The sequence below is a fragment of the Mesoplodon bidens genome (genome assembly GCF_964165515.1).
Source record: "Mesoplodon bidens genome assembly, chromosome: 1".
Classification (NCBI taxonomy): Eukaryota; Metazoa; Chordata; class Mammalia; order Artiodactyla; family Ziphiidae; genus Mesoplodon; species Mesoplodon bidens.
Genome location: NC_138176.1, coordinates 181,875,826 through 181,900,153, shown reverse-complemented (window position 1 = coordinate 181,900,153; position 24,328 = coordinate 181,875,826). Strand labels below are relative to the sequence as shown.

The 24,328-nt window shown below is 37.2% G+C and overlaps 1 protein-coding gene across 1 annotated transcript; it reads right to left on the bottom strand.

Moving 5' to 3' along the window:
* Positions 1–348: 348 nt before the first annotated feature.
* EREG (epiregulin) lies at positions 349–19,060 on the bottom strand. Its single transcript, XM_081224862.1, has 5 exons — positions 18,848–19,060; positions 7,086–7,172; positions 5,374–5,497; positions 4,603–4,752; positions 349–3,052 (listed from the first exon to the last, which is right to left on the bottom strand). The coding sequence occupies exons 1-5, from the start codon at positions 18,894–18,896 to the stop codon at positions 2,971–2,973; spliced, it is 492 nt and encodes a 163-aa protein (XP_081080988.1). The 5' UTR covers positions 18,897–19,060; the 3' UTR covers positions 349–2,970.
* Between the last annotated feature and the right edge of the window lie 5,268 nt (positions 19,061–24,328).

Here is a 24,328-nt window from a genome sequence, read left to right as displayed (position 1 = left end):
CATGTACTTCGGAAGCCATTACTGTGTTGGAGGTTCAGAGGGATGATGTTTCCTGCCCTGAAGGCTTGGGAAAGCCAAGCCTCTTGGTTGGCAGATGCTGAGGGAACCATGGGACATGCTTCTGGCTGATGTGTCCTTCCAAAAGTTACTTCTCAATAGGATATTTATTCTTTTTAGAAATATTTTTAAAAATATTCTTTAAAAATATTCTTAAAAAAAAATACTAACCCCCAGAATTTTATAATTAATGTGATTCCTTATATTTCAAAGAGATTCTTCACTATGGTAGGCCATAAAATATGATAAATTTATATAATGCTTTCCCAAACTAAAACCATATGTCTTTATGTCTAAGCACATTATAGTCTTGTCACTGCTTTTAAGACCTTTAATGTAGTATGGAAAAAAAGAAAACAAAACAAAAAGAAAGAAAGAGACTAAACTTATCAGTGACATTTTTAATGCAAGGTGTTTTATTTTTCAACTTTGTTTTTTTCCAGTTTCCAACAAAAATAAATAAAAATTAATAATATCTTGTAAAGTATCTATATTCTCCTTCAATATCTTAAGGTACGCTATTATCAAAGCTGATATTGAATACAAACAAATTGATACAATTCAGTACTCTGATAAAATTCATTGTCAAATAAGTTACTTTAAACTGCATGCGATACAACTTTATGTTCCATGGCATCTTTAATATAAACTGTATATCAAAATGGCTCTTCAAAATGCAATTACAGAGTGCAAAAAAAGCAGAGAGAAATTCACTATCTTACATTTAACCTCATCCAGTTTGAATAACAGGTATGTTTAGATAAAATTATTCTTCAGTCAAAACATTAAAAATGTACTCCAGCAGCACTGCATATACCAGTTGTTACTCCTCCTTTTCCCATACGAATACGAGTAGAAAAAAATCAGAAAGTATTGGGCAGCAAATTAAACACATTTTTTCCAGAAGTCTACTGACAGACTATTGCGGCAAAAATGGCAAAATGGATCAGACGTAAGTTTTTAATAACTGCATTATTGAATTCAACAGAAATTAGAGGCTAGTATCATGTATTTGCTACATAAAAATTGATTTGATACCTCACGGCAGTTGAATTAATCTAATTCTCTTCTCAAGGACTCAAAAATAAAAATCTGTCCTACCAGTGCACCATTTCTCTCCCCTTGCATTGACTTTGGCAGAGAGATAAGAGCAAAAGAATGTCCAAAAGAATAGTAGCATTTGATTGTATTTTAAATATTTAATATATTACACAAATCTTAATTATGAGGTTATATCTTTAGTACCAATCTTAGAACTTTACCTCTTTGGTTATAGAGTATGTCTACTGGGTTACTTTGTGGCCTTGGTGGGAAGCCACAAACTATGGATTTATGAATTGGATTTGCATTTATTCTCAATACGGTGGGTATAGATAGTCCTTTCTAGAAATATATACAGTGAGAAATCTATAAAATAAGGAAAATAGACTAAATGTGAGCCAAAATATTTCCATTGTTTGTAGGAAACATGAGTTGCTAGCAATCTTTTTTTTTTTAGCAATCATTTTTTATGTTTGTTCAGCATCAACCTCATTAAAACTATTATTTTTTTACTAATTTTCTCCCATAAAAGCAATCTGTGTCATACCTCTTTTATTATTTAATATGCATTTATAAATAAATATTTAACTTTTACAGGGGTTAGTTTTTAAATAAAGATTAAAAAACACCCCAAACTATTATTTACAATTAGTTATGTAATATGAATTGAGATGCTTAAGATAAGCCAATATGACTCCATTTTGTAACAAAATAAATGGATTGCAGCTGATTTCTTGGTTAGTCAATAAATTTTCTTTGAAGCAATCAAGGTCACTCAAAATATGCAGACCTCCTTTACATACAGTAGATATCAATAAGTATGTGTAGGATTTAAAATGTATTTTTACACAGCACATTTGACTTCAGCTCTATTAGTGGGAAATAGAAATATCCTTTTAGATCTCTTTAGACTGTATATAGAATTATTGTCTTATATCACACTTTAAAATAATAATTAGTCCATCAAATTTTGGACTATGATTTAATCTTAGAATTCTTCAGCCAAGTCCCTACAGAAATAAATACGCTTGAAAAGAAGCACAGATCTTGGCTTCACATGTGGATTTCTGTAATTGCCTCATGAGCAGTTACCTAGCATAAATGTCATACTAAAAAAAAGAACATTGTGAAGCTATAAATTATCTACTATTTACATAAAAGATGGTATAAAATTAAGTTCTCAATTCATTTTCTTAAGGAGAATCTGTTAGATGGATGACTAATATACGTAGCAGTTGTGGTTGGGAATAGGGAATCGTGCACCTTCTCTCCAGGCAAACAGTGAGTTATAGCCAAGGATGTGTGTGGAGGGAGCAGAGCCCTCCAGGGTTTAGTCTGTTTCAAATATGTAGTGTTTAGCACGTGATCTATATTTGCTTCTCCCCAATTCCCACAGCATTACTGTTTTGACACATGGCACAGTGGTGCCAACTCATACATCAGACTATGATATAGTCAAACCAACTATCATTGATTCGAGGAGTTGAAATATATACTTATTAAATTGATTCGACCATATATTTAGGCTTATAGAAACCTGTCACTTGCTGACACTTCCTGAACAATGAACTGGGCATTGCTCACTCCTATGCATTGTACAGCAGGCAAAAAAGCTTTCAATAAGGCACTTAGCCCAGGAAATGATTTCTTAGAAAAATATCCGTTTTCTTTCTATAGTAAATATTTTGTGTACATTATATATTAGCAAACAGTCTGTCAAAAATAAAACAAAAATAAAAACTCTTCTTAGTATATTAAAATACATCATTGTTGACTTAACACATGACCCCACATAAATATTATTAATAAAATAGGAATATTAACATAACCAGGTATGCAGTGCATCCCTGCCCATAAGTTTAATGGCACCATTCAGACTTGTGGCAATGCTGGATCCCCTGAGGTCACTCTTTCATATTCCTTCTTTGGTTCTTTACTTTTTCGATTTCTGTACCTAGAAATAATCAGAAATTAAACCGTTAACCCTGAAGTTAGCAGTAATAGGATCAAAGTATGTTAACAAAAGAAACAAATATATGGACGCTAAAGGTACATTAGCACAGTGTTTCCAAAATGTCAGAGGTGAATAGGTTTAGGCTGGATGCTAGAGAAGAAGGGGGGAGGAAGGGGTAGTTTCTCTGAACAAATAATTTTGGGAGGAAACGGTGAAATGCTGTTAAAGGACTTCTCAAAGGCTTTCACATGATCATGAAAATTGTAAAATTCCAGGAGAGCATGTGACCACGTTTAATCCTGGCCTGTTTTATCCTTTTTTTTATTCTCTCTGTCTTTTCTTCCTTCTTTCCTTCCTTCCTTCCTTCTTTTTCTTTCTTTTCTTTCTTTCTTTCTTTCCTTCTTTCTTTCATTCTACTCATCACATTGATATAATGCTATCACCAATAATAATGAAAATAAATCGGGCACTTATTAAGTGACAGACAATGTTCTAAATGCTATATATCCATTATTTATTTTATCCTCACACTTACCATTATCATCCTCATTTTACAGATGAAGAAAATGAAGTACAAATGGGTTACATAACCTGGTCAAGTTCTCCCAGCTAGGATTCATAAATCTATCGCGATTCAGAATCTTCATTCACTCATTCATTAAAGCTATCTTCCTAATATTTTGAGTTCATTTTCTACCCATTTTGAAGATGAAGCATGTAGCCTTAAGGAAACTGCATAATGTTTTTGCTTAGTGGAAGAATATGATTAGAAAACGTTTGTTTAGCCTTGATTTAGCTACTTGTCAACTAGATGAGCCAGGACATGTCAATTTACTTCTCTGGATCTTACTTTCCCATCTTTATAAAAGAAAGGATTGCAGTCAAAGACCTTTCAGGTGCATTTCAGTTTTAATAATATTCAGTTATGTGATCATAACCAATTAAAAAGGCATTATAATTTGGTGAATACTTAGACTCAAGCATGGACCAAATAAATTTAATCTTATAAAAGTAACACTTTTGGAGCTTCAAAAGTAGGAGTGCATTACTGTCAGCAGAAATAAAATAAAATTCACTCAAATCTACACTGAAAAATCTGCACCACTTCCAAAATAAGAAGGATGTTATGGAGGCATTTTAAAGGCAGCTATTATTAACTAAGTCATTCTATTCCTATACCCTGGTCCTAAGCCTAAAAACTGGCCAATCTGATATACTGTCAGTAGTTCGGTGCCCACTCTATATTTTCGCAGTTATCAGCACATATCAGTACGGCACTGTACATGAAGATGGAGTGTTGAAGATGGAATTTTGGGGGACTGACATGAACCAATTTTTAAAAGTCAGCTCTTATAATTATCTGGACACTCGTTTCTACTAGTCCAGATGTTCCGCTGCTAAAACTTCTTTATAAATATCGTTAGTGCAGAGTCTATCTTATCCCACTAAATAATACTTTGCCATATTTTTACCCAGTTTGTAAGTGTGGATTGTATAAAAGTAATTTACAAAAGCAGAGTGTTAAAACAAAAACAAAAACACTGGCTTACCATCTGCAGAAATAGTATACAGAGCCAGCAACTGTGATGAGGAACAAGATAACAAGAATCACAGTCAAAGCCACATATTCTTTGCTCAGAGGCTTTTGGACGGTTAAAAAGAAGTGCTCACATCGGACACCAGTGTAACCCACTTCACACCTAAAGGACAATGCAAGAGAAAGATCAGTTATTTAAGAAAGAAATCATGGTTCTGAATTAGTTTTGTAAGAGCTAATCTTACAATGTAATGCAAGATACTGACAAGGTTTGCCAAAAGTTGTAAAGATGAATTCAAAGACTGACCTTAAAGCTGGCCCAACTTGGATAAAAGAGGCCCACACTGCTCTCAAGCTCAACTGCTGTATTAGAATGATAGTCTGGTTCAACTGGCAGGGTGGCTGACAATGGTGGTTTGTAAGTTTGAAGTGCTTTTTGTCTAAGTCAGTGGAATCGATTCTTATAACAATGGCTGACATATAAGTCCAGATTAAAGGCTAAGCTACTACTGTGGTAAGTATGAGAAAAAGGCATGTGAAGCCCTGCCCATTCTGCAGCCCTGAAGCATCCGTACAATTTGATAACTGCTGTTTGTTCTACTATTTGTTCCCTAACTTTAAAAAAACTCACTCAATAAAGTTTCTAATAGTACACATAAACTGCATGCTAATAGTACATATAAAAGGCAGCCCATGGAAACAATAGAGTATTACAAAAATAAAAAAGAGAGAGAATGTGGATTTTTAAAAAACTGTTTTTGTTTGCTTGTATTTGGCATATTACCTGCAGTGACTTTCACTCATGTCTACCAGGTAGATGCACTGTCCATGAAAACAGTAGCCATTCATGTCAGAGCTACACTTTGATATTGACACTTGAGCCACACGTGGATTATCTTCTGTCCGAACTGTGAAAGAAATAGAAAGTGGAATATAGTCTGTTGCTTTCTTTGAAGAATTAATCACCCTTTCATAATAGTAACCACTGAGCTACTGGAACAAAGCAGGTCATGCATTTTCAGGACAAAAAGTCACTCTAGTTGTCACGCTCCCTAGACCAATAAACAAACACTGGACCCCCAAAGGAAAATGGCCAACAGGCTAAACAAAACAAAATAAAACCTGGGGGTAAAATTCTCAAACGACAGTGTTTAAGGATAGAAAAGGTAAGCTGAAGACACACACACACAAATCATGATCCTTCACAGTTATTCACTTATCCAAACAAAGTGTGTATAATTTTTTCAAATCTCAAAATAATTCTGACATTCATTACTCCCAAAGCAATTGCAAACTGAATCCATTAATTAATTAAAGAGAGCTTAAATCTATAGTGGGTTTTAAGCCAGCAAGGCTTGTTTTGGTGTGCATTCCCAAACTTTCGGGTTCAGGAAATCAATCACAGTCTCTAACGATGAGACCTGGACATGAACTAGACAAACCTTGAGCTATAAATGCCTCGGTTACACAAATACAACAATGAAAATAGTAGCCTCTTTAGAATAGTGTTGCAACCTACACATAAAATTCACTTTAGAATGTTTTAATTACTAAAATGTGAAGGATCTTTATGAAATAACCAAACAAATCATCTTGATTGTAATACTCTTGTTCAAATAGCCAAAAATAGGGAGTGAAGCACACCAAACTTCTAGAGAGCACAAAGAGGAGGGACAAGAAAGGAGGTGAAGTTGTTGCAGGTAATGCTCTGGTTCCTCAGGAAAACTCTGGACTCAATAACTCAGAGTGAATATAAAGCAGATGTCTTTCTCTCTCTCTCTCTCTCTCTTTTTTTTTTTTGTGCCTAGGTGCTATTACTTTTATTTTATTTTTAAATTTTATTTCTTTTATTTTTAATTTATTATTATTATTATTTTTTTTACTAGAGTATAGTTGCTTTACAGTGTTGTGTTAGTTTCTGCTGTACAACGAAGTGTATCAGCTATAAAGCAGATCTCTCTTGAACCACATTCAGAGTACTCTGGGCCCCAAAGATAAGACCATGCACCACTTATCTTTGTAACCCTATGCCTAAGCACAGTGTTTAGCATGTATTAAGTACCCCATAGAGTTTTCTGAATGAATGCTGTAACTCAAAATAAAAGACATCATTTTCTCCTTTTACAAAAAAATAACAACAAAATATATTGACTGTCTACTGTGTACAAAGTTTATATTTTCCTGTTTTGCCTGGGATCCAACTCCTCACAATGGTTTCTCAGCGACGCTCTGAAATGACCAAAGGGAATCTGATTTTCTTTGTTCTCTATCTCTTTAAGATCAAATCTTTATATATATAACTAGGTGCTCAGTCCCTCTGCCTCCAGTTATTCCTTTATATAATTTTTCCAGATCCCTAGTTCACTGGGTTCTTTTGTTAATACAGCAGCTATTTCCCCCCCTTTTTTTCCACTATCACATATTTATAGTCTTTGAGTTACATTTCTGTTAAGAATGTGTAATTCTTTGATGCAACATTGACAAACCTGGGCTTACCTAAAGCTGTGCAGTTATCTTCGGACTCTCCTGGGATACATGAAGGAATCACAGTTGTACTGAGAACTCCTTGTAGAAGATGGAAACCTATTTATGGAGAAAAATCAAATATATAACTAATGCTTCAAGGAAAGAAACCTTAACCAGATTTCCACATAATTATAGTATTTATAAAGTTCTTTTAATTATTTCAAGAATTTGATCCATCGAAACCATAAACAAAATAATTCATGGAAACAGGCATATCACTGAAAATAAATGAACCCCCAGCTCTTCTGTCCAAGGGTAAAAGTCCTGGCATTACATTCAGAGTTACAGATTTGACCTACTCTAAACATTTCACAGTAACCTTTTCAAATACCTGATTTTAAAGATTGATTTCTTAAGAAGTTTAGCCATTGGAAAATTGGAAAATTTCCACAGTTTTACTTCATGATGTGTTCAGAGCAATGCTCCAAGGTAGAAACCATCACAAAGAAGGTTTCAAATAAAACTCAGCTTCTATTTATGGTCACAACTAAACAGGACTCTCAACCGAAGATACATCAGTTATTGATTTAAGTACCTAAGTTACTCTTTGCATTACACATTAAAATCCATTTTAATGAATAAAATGTAATCTAAGTAAAGTCAGAATATATCTTATCTAATATGGAAAGGAACACACATGCTAGAGGAACCACACTGTGCCAAAGAATCCAGTTTCTGTCAGCCCAGTAAGAGTTTAAACAAGGCATTTCATGGTGTTTCTCCACTGAAAAGATAAATGTTGGGAAACAGGCACCAGAAGGATTCAAGTAGTGTTCTGAATTGCGTAGAAAGAATGAAAGAATCCTTTTAATTGCACGGATGTTGACTGAAAAGAGTTTTACTCTTCTTAGGAGTCATGTAGTTGCTCTTCACTCTTCCAGGCTATATGAGTAACTGTTATATAAGAAACATTACTTGTGATGGTGATAGTAGTAGGCAGCAGTTAACATTTCTTGCCCACGTACTGTATGTGGGCATGGTTCTACCCTCCTTACCTATACTATCTAATTTAATCTACTCAGTGACTCTTTGAAGAAGATACTACTGTTCTCCCCATTAGACATATGAGAAAAGTGAGTTAAGTAACTTTCCCAAGAGTACATAACAATGTTGTTAATGGGCTGCATTACAGAATCTGGCAACAGGCAATAATACTAGAGTATAATGGACATCACAGGGAACAAACTCAGATAAATGTAACTGAAGCAGAGTATTTAACCCCATAGGGAGGCAACAAAGTATGTGGAAAGGCAATCTGGGAGAAAACTTGAGCTATGTAATTTTGGACAAATTAATTAAATTCTCTGGATCTCCATTTTCCCTAGTTTATAGAGTTTGGGAGAGAATTAAATGAAATTATATTTTTCTGAAACATCTAACATACCAGAGACTCATTAATGTTCCATGCCACTCAACATCTAGCCTCTGGTTTTAGCAGTAGTATATGTGGGTAGTGCCCTCTACTGGTCTATAGCAATGTTATAAATCTCTCTGTACTTTGGTATTTTAAAGGATAATTAATCCATGTAATAAAGAATTTTATTTTATTTTTTCACAATCAGAGGAGGTATGTTAAGAAAATTGCATATGATTTGGGTAAAACTGAAATTAAAAGCTAAACTACACATAAGCATCAGAATTTGCAATTTCTTAATGTTTCAAACTTGACACATAACAATCCTGTGAAGTAGTTATTAGCCCCAAACAACCTCAGCGTTAAATTACATGTCTGGTCCAAGACCAATTATCTAGGGACCATAGAAGATAAGAGTTAGGAGTCCATCTTTGGACATCAAGCCTCATAACCCTTCAGTGATTTGAAAAGTTTAGAAATATCTCCTCCCCACTCCATAGTTCTCCTACAATATAAATGATGCTTCAATTGCTCTTATTGGGGAAAAAAAGCTTCTTTTTTAAATGACAAAAAAAATGGCTAAAGTTTGGATTCCATTATCAGTTGAACAGAGATAGAAAAGGATAACTTTGTCCACATAGCTTTCTAGGGTGAATTAGCTAGATTCTCATCCAAGCCAATTTTGTTCTATTTCTCAATATAATTTTGCCATACACTTTCACTATTGAAGAATTACCTCCCTTTAACTTATACAGTCTGCTCAACACAAAGTGGAGTCCTAGATGTGTGTTTGTATATCCCTGACACTCCTATGCCTCCATGCTTCTTCAACTAATGGGAGGAGATATTACCGATTCTCCCACTGCAAAAGGGCCATTGTGCAAATGCACATTTCTCTCTTTGCAAAGGATTGTTTCTTCATCCTTTGCAGAAATCAGATACTAGCCTTTCCTGTTCAGAATTGCTTACAAATGCAACCTGCGACTATTATAGAATCCAGCTAATTGCTTTGAGGTGTTGTTTATTAGTCTTTTTTTTTTTTTCTCAAAGATTTTTCGTATTGTTAGTTTTTCCACTGTTGGAAACTTTGTTCCAGTTAGTCAGGCCACAGTGAAATATTTGCCTTTGTGAATTAAAGAATATTCAGGGAAGGGCGTGCCTCCACAAAAACTGGGCTGTCCTAACCTGTGACACTCTCTTGGACATAGTCCATCACTCAGGATGGTTTCTGTGAGACTTGGTACATTAATCCAACATTTGGGTATTTTACAGATGGAATTGTAAATAATTTTAAATGCTATTCTCAAATGAAAATGTTTACACTACAGTTCCATCATAGATGCATGTAGCCAATAAACTATCAAAATTGGTTCTAAATCGTGTGTCCAGCTACAAAGCTCTATTGCCTAAAAGCAGTGGACCTCAAGTTTTTCTCAACCTCACCTCTGGCCCAGGGCTTTGCAAAATGGGGTAGAGGAGTAAGTGGGAATGATCAAAAGATCGAAAAAGTCCACCCATGGAGAATTTTGATATCCAGCACCCTGTCACCCTTATAAATCACTACTCATTAAAGTCATACAGGGAAGGAATAGATGCTAAAGTCCTATCCATATATTTCCTTAATCTTTCAGTTGTTCATGACTTAGTGTTATTTGAACATAATGATCTCTCTGTAATTCAAATGCAAATCTTATATTTGAGTTTTCAATCTTGACCATGGGTCCCTGCTAAGAAAATAATTCCCTGTGATATTAAAGATTTTAGATAGGGTCAGTGTGTCAGAAAACAGATCTGCTAGCAAGCTCTACATTGGTAACTAAGATATAGAGGAATTCTGTGCTAAATGATAATCTGTAAACTCAAAACTGGCCATTGGAACTTCTGCTTCAATAATGTTATGAAAACAAAACTCCCTTTGGAGGCCATTATTCCTGTCAAATTTCCAGATGGGTTTCAGTAATCTAAAGCTCACCTGTTCATCTCTCTACCTTCATGTTTCAGAGATTTGTTTCCGTGAAACCTCAAATGTGCCAGCAGGAAGTGACACCGGTGACTCACAGCATACATATCACCTGTACTCCGTGGGTCAGGGCCGAGCCTACACCTTGCACAATACTGCGGACAGGGCGTGGGAGCAGTTGAGTACCATCACCCCAGTGGGGCGAGCACTAAGTAAGAAGTGCTTGCCTGATAATCAGGAGGAATGCCAGATGTAGAAAGCATCCTTTTTATTGTATATGGTTTCTTTTGTCCTTGCTTCCTTATGGCCACACTGAGGGGCCATCTCGAAGGAGGCTGAGATTTGGTGACTGGCTGACCAAGCCTATTCCTCAATAATCAATTGCAATTCTCAGAGATAAAATGGCTTTCCTGAATAACAATCAAGCAAATAAAAATGACCCAAAATAAAATGAGATAGGTTACAGAATGAAAAGAATGCACCTTATTTTCCCAATTTCACCTTTTAGGCTATTAGACTGGAACAGCAAATTCATAATGAATCACAGTATTTGCCCAACCCCAAAACAGGCAGCAAAATCTGCTTTGTTCACACTTTTGCTGTGGTCACATGCCTACCTATTTATGGACTGTTAGTTTTCTACCTTCTTCCAGGGCAGTCTGTAATTTTAGGATTTGTCTGTAACATAGTAGGCTTGTTAGGTCTTGAATACTTTCAAGGAGTGAATATGCTTTTACCACTTCCAGATGCCTTTTTGTCTCAAATCCACTATTAGATAAAGTCCTGCTCCACTTCGTTAAAATAACTGTAAACTAACACATCAGACACTAAAAATAACTATTGTCAGTACTTTCTAGTAACAGCCTATGTTTTCAGAGAATAGAATATATATATATATGTGTGTGTGTGTGTGTATATACATATATATCATAATATATATATATCTATATATCACAAATCTTGCTTCCTACCAGCAATCATTTTCTTCCTACAGGTTTTCAACATTAACCTTATCACTAAGCTTCATTAAAGTAAAAGCCAACAACTATTTGAGATAAAAACAGGATAACAGGGTGAAACCAGAGGTTGATATAATAATGGGTTACAAATAAGTCTTTAAGTTTGAGTTTCAAATATAGCCATAAGATCTTCCTTGTCAAGTGTCAAGAAAAGATTTAATACGCCATGTTTTTCAGTTCAGAGACATTAAACTAAACTCTTCAATTTTGGTAGTAATTTCTAAATCATACTTCAAAGTGCTCATATATTTTACTGATCATACAATACTATACTTAATGCTCTCATAATGCAGGAGAAATCGTATCAACTATTGTATAAAGGATACAATTTGTACTAATCTACGTGTTTTGGAATTTTGTGACTAAAAGCTCTAAATATGGAACTTGCCCCTCCTAAAACCAAAGATTCATCTCTATAGTATTATTTCAAATGATCTATTGAAACTGTATTTTTTTTCTTTAAGATAATGTTACACAGGAGGGTCTTTTTAGAACCTTTTCTATCTTCACTCCCTTCCATCATGCTTCTCACACTATCCCTATTGACCCAATTCAGAAATTTAAATTACTATTATATTATTGTCTCAAAAAATCTTCTAAAGGAGCAACAGTTTGGATTATAAGTGTTTGTCATTTGCCTTTTTTCATTATGGTCATATTGTGTACTACAGCTTTGAAAACTTAACGACATTTTTAGAAGCATATTGTCTATCATATCTTTCATTCTTTATAGAAGCCTATTGCCAAAAATGAATTTGCAAAAGGATAGAGTTAATCAGTAAGCATCAAAAAAAAAGAGGAGACAATGAGTACATAAAAGATAATTTTAAAAGCCTTAAAGTTAATTACACTTCATTCCGAGAATCTGTGTAATGCACCTAGCATAATGGAAGGTGCTAAGAAATTTTATTTTGTGAAAATATATTTATTTGGTTAACAGTGGAGACTTAAACTTTCGTGAGAAGCACAAGTTCATCTGTAGTATGATGGTAGGGTGGGAATGGCTTAATTACACTTGATAAATGGGAAAGAAGGAGAGCAGCTTAGCTCTCTTATACTTACTTTTAGTAACTACGTGTCTCTAAGAATATTTGTTCAATAAATATCTACTGAGATTTTTCTATATGCAAGATACTGAACGAGCTGCTGAAAGGAAAACTGATGCAAAGGACATAGCTCCTGTTCTAACTAGAGTTAATGAGGCTAGACTCCAGGTGGTGGCGAGAGAAAGAGAGAATTCATAGAAGACACCGAGTTTCCGGCCAGAAAATACCAAGGAAGGTGGTGCCATTAAAAGAGTCGATAACATAGGCAGGACAGCAGGTTTGTGGTGGCATCTGCAGCTAGTAGACATGAAGGAGGACATAATGTGAGAAGGAATTTGAGGTTTTAGTTCATATATCATCTATTTATATTTATGAGGCACTTGGGAAAACACATCTTGAGTAAAACAATAAGAATGGAGTTGATGGAGTCTATTTGAAAATCATATGAGGAAATATCACCTTTAAAGGCATAGGAGTCATTCAAATGTTCCACGGGAAATAGTACGCAATGGAAAATAATAGAACTTTGGGAAATAGGTGATAAGGAGTGGATAGAAATGGCCAAGGAATTTGAGGAAAAAAGGGAGTTCAGTCTTGCGGGAGCCAAGAGAGCAGAATTACAAAAGGAGGCATGGGGTGGTCGGCAATGCAATGATTGAAGAAAGTATGAGTGACTCCATCATAAATAAGATTCGTCATTATTCAGAGAAAATAGTGTTAAAATCAGCAATAAAAATTGCTAAGTTGATTTTTTTAACACTAGAATTGGTTTTATATTTGCATCCAGCTTACCATTAATATGAATTTTATTTGTCTTGGTAACTCAAGCACTGATTATTCAAACTGTGAACTATGAGTGGCAATGTGTTATAGCAATGGAAAACACATTAGCTAATGCTTCTCACCCTGGAATAATTTTGTCAACCAGGGACACTGAGCAATGTCTGGAGACATTTTTGGTTGTCACAACTGAGGGTGGGTGGGGTGCTACTGTCATCTAGTGGGTAGAGTCCAGGATTGCTGCTAAACACCCTGCAATGCATAGGACAGTCCACAACAAAGAATTATCCAGTCTGTAATGTAAATAGACCCAAGGCTGAAAAACCCTGCAGTAGACCCGTGAGGTATGGAGTCCAGTTCTAGCTCTGATACGAAGTTTATCCCTCTGAAGCTAGGTTTCCTTATCTCTGAAAATATCACCTAGGCTTGGGGTGGAGTGGAGGTGGAGATGGGATTTAGATTAGGTTACTCTAAGGTTCCATTCATTTCTAAAACAATACTTTTCTTTTTCTTACGGACTATCCATCATTTAGTCATAGCACTGCCTGACCTCTCTCTCTCTCTCTCTCTCTCTCTCTCTCTCACACACACACACACACACACACACACACACATGTACACACACACTGCGATATACTTAAATTTTGTTAGGCATACCATCAGTGAATACAGACTACATTAAGAGATAGAAATGGGAAAAATAGGGAAGAAAAGGTATTCAACTGTATTATTAAATAGAACTGAATTTTCAAAAACTATTGCTCAGCCATAATATTTTGCTTCTCAAGCACATTTTCAAAGAACAGCTGGTTGAGTCAAAACATAGTACTGAGAACTCTAAATAAAGTACTATTCTAATCACCCATCCAACAACATTTATTGAGTGATTAACGTAAGTCTGTTACAATGTGAATGATAAAAGATAAGTACAGCACCAGTTAGGAGAGACAGGGCCAGATACACACTTACAGGGTGACGTGAAAAGGGTGGGACCGAAGGATTCAGAGGGATGCAAAGGGGTTGGGGGAAGATTGCACATTTATTTTCCAGTGGTGAGGGGAAGATGAAAGGGGCTATCAGAGAAGGCTTGATACTTTTCTTCAGTCTTAAAGGATGAGGGGAACTTTCACCAAAAGTGAAGAGTGAGTTGGGAGCATCCACAGTAGACGATACAGCATATTCATAAATGGAGACTTAAACTCTGGGTAACTCACTTCTTTTTAAGTCTGTTTTTTCATTTGTAAACTGGGAATAGTAACACTTTTCCTGGCTAAAAGGGAGTTATTATAAAGATCAAATGAGGCATTTTTCTAAAAAAGCACTTGCTGCTACTGATAACAGCTCTAATTTCAAAAGTGTTTTTTATTATTTTAATATTATGATATTTATAATGTCTGTATATAATAACCTGACGACATAGTTTATTATGATCTCCATTTTACAGATGACAAAACTGAGGCTCAAAGAGGAATAAATCCTTCCAAAAGTATGAAATAAAAGAACTGGGGTGTGAAACCTATATTCTATATACTATGTCTCTTGCTTCAAAACTATACAGTCTGACTAACACACCACTGTAAAGCAATTATACTCCAATAAAAACGTTTAAAAAATATACAGTTTGACACACATACGTGTGTGTGTAATAAACATATACATATATGTGTGTGTGTGTATATATATACACACATATATATTTATACATATATATGAGGAAGAGAGGCTTTTCCCCTTATCCTGAGGACTTTCAAGAGGATTTGTATTTAACTCACTTTCATGCCTCAAATTTAAAATTCAGGATTTTTGACCTAAGTAATTAAGGGTTAACATATTTTTCTGGACAATTATCAAGTTGTCTTGTGTGTTATAAATAGTATTCTAGTTAATTAAATCATTACTTTAAACTAGAATGTCACTGAACCTTTATTTGCCCTATAACCAGACATACACTCTTACATAAACTGCATTGCCAGAGGACACTGGGTCTGTCGCATTACTTCATTTTTCCAAAGTTTCCAGAATTGCCATACCAAGACAATGGTTTTCAGGGTGCTCCTCCCTGAGGACCTTTCCTATTACAGCTCTAGGGAGTCTTCCCATTGTCTTCTGAAGGAATGTTCTCAACAGTAGTTACAGCCATATGAATTAGACAATTTGCATAGGCCTATATTCAGAGCGAAGACTGACAGATGAGGAAGCCACACCTTAATTTACAGTCTTTTTAAAAAGGATTCCTTACTTGACATTTGCATCTCCTGGGTGATTATTAACCAGGAAATGGGAGATTCTTGGGCAAAAATGAACAGAAGACATTCAAATTCAATTTTTCCAAAGTGATTATGTGAATATTGCACTTTTTTTTTAATCAAAGAAGTATGTCTATTTCCTCACTGTTAATAGAAGTGTGCTGTAGATTCCAACTTGATCCCTTATCAATATTACATTCAATTCACAATATTGTGAATGATTCAGGGAACAAAAAGGATGTGGGTTTCCTTCTCCTTGATTGCTTTACTTACTATACATCTAGGAAAGTATAAAAATAGAAACAAAGGCCTCAGTCAACTGATGTCAACGATGGCTTCATAATAAAAGTCATTTCCTGGGTATTAAAAATGCTGAATATAGGTTAAGTAAAAATTTAACATATTTCAGCCGAGCTTAAGGAAATAATTGTATCTTTTCTGTGCTTGATTTTGAGTGATACCATAAAGTACATTTTTGCACAAATACCAATCCCCATAACAGATTCTAAGCCCTGGGGCAGTCCGCAGACTACTCTGGAACTTCTCTATTACAACCTGTTACTTTTATTATGCTCTGATAACTCTGAGAACCTCTGGCTCTTTACACATTGCTCCAGAATGACCTAGATATTTGCCATCTCTAAATCCTTGTAAGGTATCTGACTTCACTGAGCCTCAGTTTCTTCATTTGTCAAACTGGTCTAATCATACCTACCTCCTATAGTGTTTTAAGGAGCAAAGGAGATGATAACGTGGAGAACACCTAACACACGACATGGTCGGCTCACAGGAGGCATTTGGTAACTGTTAGCTCCCTTCCCAGCTCCTGGATTTGGGCCACAGTGCTGAACCACACACCTTAATTGCCCAAGTTGTTCATGTGGCAAGATGATGCGGAAGGCAGCTAGAATACCTGGACCAAAACCCAGACCGGAGAGGCCTGTCATCCTGTTTCTACCTATGATGTGTCATCTCAGGTTGTGCCAGCACCAGGCAGCTCATAAACTCTCAGGGTCAAAAGAAAAGATCTGAGGTGAGCCATTGCCTTACTGAGATCCGCGCTTCTCAGGTTTCAAGAAAGAATGTTTATTCTGCTCAATTCTCTGTCATTGTGCAATGAAGTGGACATCAATTGTCTTGGATCTGTCATTCAGGAACACTCTCAAAAGCCTGTTTGGGTATCAATGAACATGTCTGACTTTTAGATCAAGAGCCCCTAAACATTAATTGCAGAACTCAAGAGAAAAATTTCTCCTCTTCATCCTGCAACAATCAAAGATTAGAAATGATAATTTAACTCTAAAATTATATATTATTTAGAATGTATTATCTAGTTTGAGGTATCTCAACCCTTTTACTTAACGTTGAGTAAGCTAAAAGTGCCAGCAAACCTGGGTGTGAACTTTTTCAGTGTAGCTTTGCTTTTCTATGGGACACCGGATAATAGTTTCCCCATATATAAAGCAAGAACATCAATATCAAATATTTATAAAATGTAAAGGTAACCAAATGATTGTGGGGTGTGTGTAGCAATTTAAATCTGCATGTGTTGGAGACAGAGGATGGAAATGAAAGTGTCTGTATTTTTTCCACAGATATAAATACATGTGAATTCCACAAAAAAAGCGATAATAAAATGTTTGCTGAAATCTAAAATAACTTTCCTTCTTTTGAAGGCTAGACATTTGGGAAAAGTATTTCTAGGTAATCTTTTGTTTGGGGGGGGGGAATGTCCATTTCAGAAGTAACAGTAACATGCCTTTTTTCCATGTGCTTTGGAATAAGACTATTGAACTTGCATACCTGAATAGAGTACAGAGATATGATATAGAACTTCAAACAGGAACTTTCCTAGTGGCAGGGAAATATCTAAACAAACTGGGAAAACAGAAACTGACCTAGCTCATTTGGAAATGGGCTTGGCAGCTGATGAAATAGGTGAACTATAATTAAGTAATGCAATAAAGGAGTTAAGCACTTTTATGGCGACAAAAACACACACAACACATATGCTAGGTAGGTAGTAACCAGGTTATTCAGAGGCTCTTGCTGTCTCAAATTAGCATATTCAATGAGTGGCCCAGAATAGATACTTGCATTGTTCAGAGCAACCTTACAGGTGGGAAAAAAAAGTGCTAAGCTATTCTGATCTCTAGGTTAATCTCTAACTTTAGGAAGACTGTCACCTTTGTAAATTCATTCTTTTCACGGAGACTTCAAAACAAAGACATTATTTACTGAGAACCTTCTAGCACGTCGTTCTTAGTACAGTTTTGGTAGAAACCACAGATCCAGTTTCCTCCTCTGTCCTTGAAGTTAGACAAGTAAGTTACAACTACGCATAGTATGCATTTCATTAGGTTTCCCAACCCGTAAGATAAGGCGTGTCGAAATAATAATTGAACTGTCACATCCTGCACAGGTAGAGTGAGTTAGGGGAATTCGCCTCATTGCAACGCCAGAAAAAACGCGAGATTGGCAACCTTTATTTCCTTATTAATATTTCATATACAGCTCCAAATTCCTCTTGAAGTTTAGGAATTCGCAATATATATTTTTAAACCAGGAAAGTGAAAGATTTTTTCCCCCTGTCCACGAGAACTAAATTACCTCAAATAAGAAGACAAGCATTAAAGTACGCTCAGCCATTACAGAATACAAGGGTGCAAGTAGCAGCGAGCGAAAAGAGCCCGACCAGCCCGCGGGGGGAAACCGGAAGCAGCAGGTGTTGGCGTCCAAGGGCCTCCAGGAGCGCCCGAACCTGCGCGTGTCCCTCCCGCTCCGGGTACGCAAACAGCCTTTTCATTCTCTGGAGCTTCAGCGAAGCTGGCACCGCCGCACGCCAGCGCCCCCAGACGCTTAACCCGGCTCGATTTAGAAAACTGAAGGCAAGACAGGCGGAACAGCGTTTCTTTCCAAAAGGTCTTTCCTAGGCGCGGGTCTTGTCCCTACTCCCGCCTCCTGTCCCCGCCCCCAGCCCGGTTTTCCCCTGTCTTGGATTTCTAGAACTGTCACATTTTCAAAAGGAAACAACAAACCCGAAATCTGTTCAACTTTTTATTTCGCCTAATATGGAGCTATATTACTTCATGCAGAACACACAGACCAAGTTCATCTATCCGTGCAAGGTATTTTAACACCAGCCCCTTCCCCTACCCCACCCTCTTCCATCGCCGGCTGGAGGGAAAGACTGGCTCGCCTAACGAGAGACGTCGTTCGAAACGGAGTACACCCGAGTCTGGTGGAAAGCGCGGTACTTGTCAAAGGACAGCTGCCCCGGGGCCGCTCAGTCTCGTCTTCCGCGGCGGGAAGGGGCGGGGGACTCACCCAGGCAGAGCAGCGGCGCGGGGACCCAGCGGGCACGGCGCGGCTCCATCCTCCTCCCCGCGTCAGCGTGTGCGGGCGCGGGCGTGGCCTGGGCGGCGGGGGCGGCGGGGCTGCGGCGGCGGCGGCGGCGGCGGCGGCGGGAGCGGCGGCAGCGGTGGGAGCTGCGGGAGCTGCGGGGGCCACGCGTCGGCAGCTTGTCCCTCCGACACCCGGCCTGTAGGGCAAGTGAGCTCCACAGTCCCGCGCCGAGACCTTTATAAGTACGGGGCGGGGCCTGGGGACTGAGGACTAACTGCGTGTCCGGAGTTTCATAATCGCCCCCGGGAGAGGAGTGGCCGGAGGACTGTCCGGATGTCATCCTCCCTCTCTGAGCACCTGCGAGTGGCTGAGGAATGAAACAATGCTCTTCGGGTGAGCCGGGGACTACTCCCCACACTTTTGCAGCTCCCTTTCGGGCTCCTGCGGGCGGAGGTAGGGAGCGTGGACCAGAAGGGTTGGTTTGCGCTGTGGGACCACCTGCTGGATAGCGGGAGGTTTTAGTTGCTCTGGGTGACAGGCGTAACTTGAGTCAGCCAGTCTTCCAGCCAGGGCTGGAGTTCCCAGTACGTGCATTTGGAGAGCTGTGTGTGTGTGAATGACTTACAGACGTTCTTGAAACTTGTCAGTGGCTCAAGGACTTTCTTTGTGTTCACACCCACCACTGCTCAGAGTTGCTTTTTGTGTCTACACCTTCTTTCGAAGCCCCTCGGCTTCCTACGTGGTACAGGCATTTATGGCTTTAAAATCTAGTGATTATGAAAAAAAATCATAATTATTTCTTCCCCTAAATGATGTTTTCCCCCATCCATCAGCCTGCTGCTTTTGATTTAACTTCCCTGAACTTTGCCTTAATCCTGTCACTCCGCTGTACAGAATCTTTCAGTAACTTCCCGTTGCCTTTCGGACAAGGCCAGACACAAATGTAAAGCCAACAGTCTTTTCAACCTCAGCTCCCACTAGTTCACCGGACAAATTTTCGCACCCCAGCCAGGCTGGGAAACTCACTCTGCCTTTGCTTATTCGCACTTTCCTCCCTGTGCTGGTGGAGTCACAGTTTAGGGAAATGGCTGCCTTTTACTGGAGCTGGTCAAACCCTACTCACTTTCCTGGTTCTCCTCAAGGGCCTGGATTTCTTGACTCTACAGGGATCTCTCTCCATTCTGATCTCTTACAGCTTGTATTGTTTATCTTTCCCCTAGACTCAGAATTCTAGATCTGGTACTTCATACCTGATGAAACTACTTTGATTTGTTTAACTTTTCTTGTTTGTCAGTCATATGTTCAGATCTGTATGAATACATAAATTGCCTTACTTGTTATTGTATTTCCCCTGTAGGGCCTGAAAACAGTGTGTCTATATAGCAGTACTGACAGCATAGTTGAATAGAAAATGGAATCTAATGGATGTTGGTTAACTCCTTACCTTTCTACTTTTTGTTTTCTTCTTATTATTCCTTTCCTTTTCCTCCCTCCCTCTCTCTCTCTTCTTCCTTCCTTTCTTCTTTCTTTCTTTTTCTTTCCCTTTTTTTTTTTTTTTTTTGCAGTACGTGTGCTGTGGCCTCTCCCGTTGCGGAGCACAGGCTCCGGACGCGCAGGCTCAGCGGCCATGGCTCACGGGCCCAGCCGCTCCGCGGCATGCGGTATCCTCCCGGACCGGGGCACGAACCCATGTCCCCTGCATCAGCAGGCAGACTCCCAACCACTGCACCACCAGGGAAGCCCTCTGCTGTTCTTTTTTTTTTCTGTTTTTTTCTTTTTTCTCTCTCTCTTTCTTTCTTTCTTTCCCTTTCTTTCTTTCTTTTTCTTTCTTTCTTTCTTTCTCCCTCCCTCCCTTTCTTTCCTTCTTTCTTCCTTCCTTCCTTTCTTTCTCCCTCTTTCTCCTTCACCAGAACTCTCATGTTGGAAACAAACACTTTATCTTTCCCTCAGTGGTTAAGATCATGGGTTCTGGATTTAGACTGTCTGCATGTGAATCCTTGGACAAGTTATTTAACCTCTCTCCGTTTCCTCATATGTAAAATAGGGATAATAATAGCATCTAACTCATCGGAAGATAATGAAGGTGCCTTCTGTAATGCCTAGTACAGAGTTGGCACTCATTAAAAATACCTGTTATGATAGGTAAACACATGTTAGGATGATGGTACTTAATAGTTTGGCAGTATTCATGAGCTAAATGAATGAATGCATGGTAAGGTAGAGGTAGGATTATGGGTTCCTAAGTCTAACTTCTGAATCCAGAGGGAAAACAAGCAGTAAGTAACTTGTCACTTAATCGCTCTTTTGTAAAAGAACAAATGGAACCAAGAAAGATGATCCTGGCTATGGGTTAGTTTTATTTATTTATTTATTTATTTTATTTATATTTTATTTATATTTATTTTATTTTATTTATTTATTATCCCATTGACAGGGATCACAAATTTGGTAAATTAGAATTAGGAAAAGGGACTGCTGGCTCGTAATGGTTTTTGTTTTACAAATTGGATCTGGAAAACAAATAACTCAAGTGTCTGAAAAAGCAGAATTCAGTGGAAAGAATGAGGGGTCAACTGGGAGCATTTCCTTATTTTGCACAATGGCCTGTCGTTTACCTACGAAGAGTGACAGGAAGAAGAATGTCTTAGTCCTAATTAATGTCTTATTTCAACAAATACAGTGTTGTGGTTTGTGCTCAAAAGAAGGATGGGGTGGGAACACATTGGGGAAAATGGGGTCATGCAGCAACAGTCAACTCTTTGGTATTGATATGTGAAGAGGAATTTTTTGGTGCTTTGTAGCTAATGCCTGTAAGCATGAGATATCATCATCGTGAAAAAAATCCTTGTGCTTATCCCAAAATTTTCCACAGCAAGGAATTCCTCTACGGGTTAAGTTCACATGGTGTGAAGAAATCTTTTCTCTATGGGTTCTATGTTTACTCAGTTTTCTAGCCATTAGTTTTCGAGAATGACTCCATCATGAGACATCAGGGAAGATTTGCCACTGCCTCTGCGAAATAGCCATCTTCTTCTTTTTATAATTGGAAACAATTTTCATTGATCTTTCATTTAAACGTATCATAGCATGAAGTACAATCATAATTCCTCTTAAAGGCACAAAATATATTTGAAGATAGGACAGTTTGGGAAGAAAATAATCAAGTCATAGAGAATTTTCCAACTAGGAAGTGACTTAAAGACATCAACTAGATCAGCAATTCCCAATCTGAGAGGTTTGGGGATTTTCTTTGTCAAATGGTTAGTAAATATAAATAATATTTATAGTCTAAATATCTATCTAATACATTGAGTATTGTGATTATTAAAATGTATTCATTTTAAATTGATAATGAATTCAAGGTGGCTTGGTGGCACCTGTAGTTTAATTGATACATAACAAACATGTAACCTCTGTCAGGTGGGGAGATGTGGCAAAATAATCTTTTTACATTAAAAGGGGTCTTCTTAGGGGAATTAGGAAACCCTGGGCTGGCAGCATCCACATACAGGCCTAAATGGGTATCAGCAATAAACCTATTAGAGACCATAGCCAAATCCAGCCCTGGGCCAGACCTAAAAAACTAGCATCTAGCTTCAGACAAGAATGGATAAAACCTCACAATTATTCTTCCATCTCTTGCTTTTTTCCTCAAGTCAGTGCTCCTTGGGACTGCAACGGGCACTTGTTTATTATGAAATTACTGCTTTTCAAACTCACAACAGATAATACCTACTTTGGTGAATTAGCTTTTATATAACACAAAATGTTTAAAGTCTTTTATTAGCTAATCCTTAGCAAGAACTGCTACAATGGAGTGGTGCTGGATTACTTTTTTTTTTTACAATGAAGGTGTTGAAAAATATAGGAAAGTGTTCAAGATCAAGTTGTTAAATTTGATATTCAAAACATGAGTCCTAGAACATGAATTCTGTTCTATCAGATGCTAACTTTGGAAAAAAAACTGATTTTATTCTAAATTTAGCCAAATATTAACCATATGGGAACTTTTTAGCAAGTTCCACTTGAATGAAGAATTTATGTCCTTCAGGATAATTTTTAAAATGTGTGCTAAATAATGTCTTATAAACTACAAATAAAATACAGATTTTCAAGCAAAATTCTGGGCTCTCTATATCCCCATATATCACCTTTATGGGAAAGTGACTGCTTTGCTTTTCTCCTTGACCAAAAATCAACAGACTGCCATGCCATCTCTCAGTGATTTATTTATTCATATCATATACAGTTAGAGACAAAAATAAAGAAGGGAGGAACATATATTGAATGTAGTGATCCTCCCTTTTTTTAAATAGCCTTTATCATAGACTTTTTTTAAAAAGTCATTTTCCTCTGGACTAATCCATTCTTAATCGAGAATTAGTATAAGAATTCAAAAAGGAAAATTTCCTTGTTTTTCTTTCAGTATATACAGAGGTAGAGGAAAGTAAAAATTTAGAAAGCTTTAAAGTCTAATAAATAGTAAATTATTATTTCTTATTGATTGACCTGGTAATTTGAGTTTTCTGAAACCAAAAATGATTCCAAAACATTTATAAATTTACGTACCATTTGAATGTTGACTGAATGGTGTGGATGGCTGATTGATTAGATCAGTGAATTCACTCAAAGACACTATCTTCTGTTTGTGGTTCTGTTTAGATTCAGAACCATAGGTGGAAAGGAACATGAAAGTAGTGGATATTTGTTCTTAAATCTAAATGTGGATGGATGTGCCTAATAATAATAATAATAATAATGACAACTACTATTTATACCTAACATTTTTAACTCACTAGGTAGTTTAAAATATAATGGCTTACTTATTCTCTAAATTACCCCGTGAGGTCAGTACATTTTTATTTCCATTTTACAGATGAGACTAAGGCAAAGTTGTAAGGAATTTGTTCAAGGCCCTTCAGCTCATAAACAACAGAGATGGGATTCAAACCAGGCAACCTGACTCCAGGTGGTAGCAGACTCTTTCACCATCACACTGTATTGCTTTGACCCATAGCAACACCTGGTTCACTGAAAGTGCAGTGCTTGTTATATGTGCGACGCTCTCAGATATTTTCATTAAAATCCACGTTTCTGGAGTTTTCTAGTCTCAAATTATTTGCAAAGAGCATTCACATCCCTTTGCAGATAGTTTTTATACTCCTTCCTTAAGACGAATGTCCTATGTTGTTGTTATCCTATTAAGAAGAAAATCAGGTGTGCCAGCCTTCCAGCTTCCATTGCCAAAGCATTTGTTAATCTTACTTTTTTATGGTTCGTTGTGCTTATGTAAAACACTTTATTCTACAGATGTCCCATCAGAAATGTCACCTGTGAATTTCATCAACAGAATCCTCTGAAAAAATCATTCAGTAATCGCAAAATGTAAGAAAAAGACAGATACTACGTGATATTAGGAACCTGATATCTGACGCTGCTGCTTCTTGTACTTGCCGTGAACTG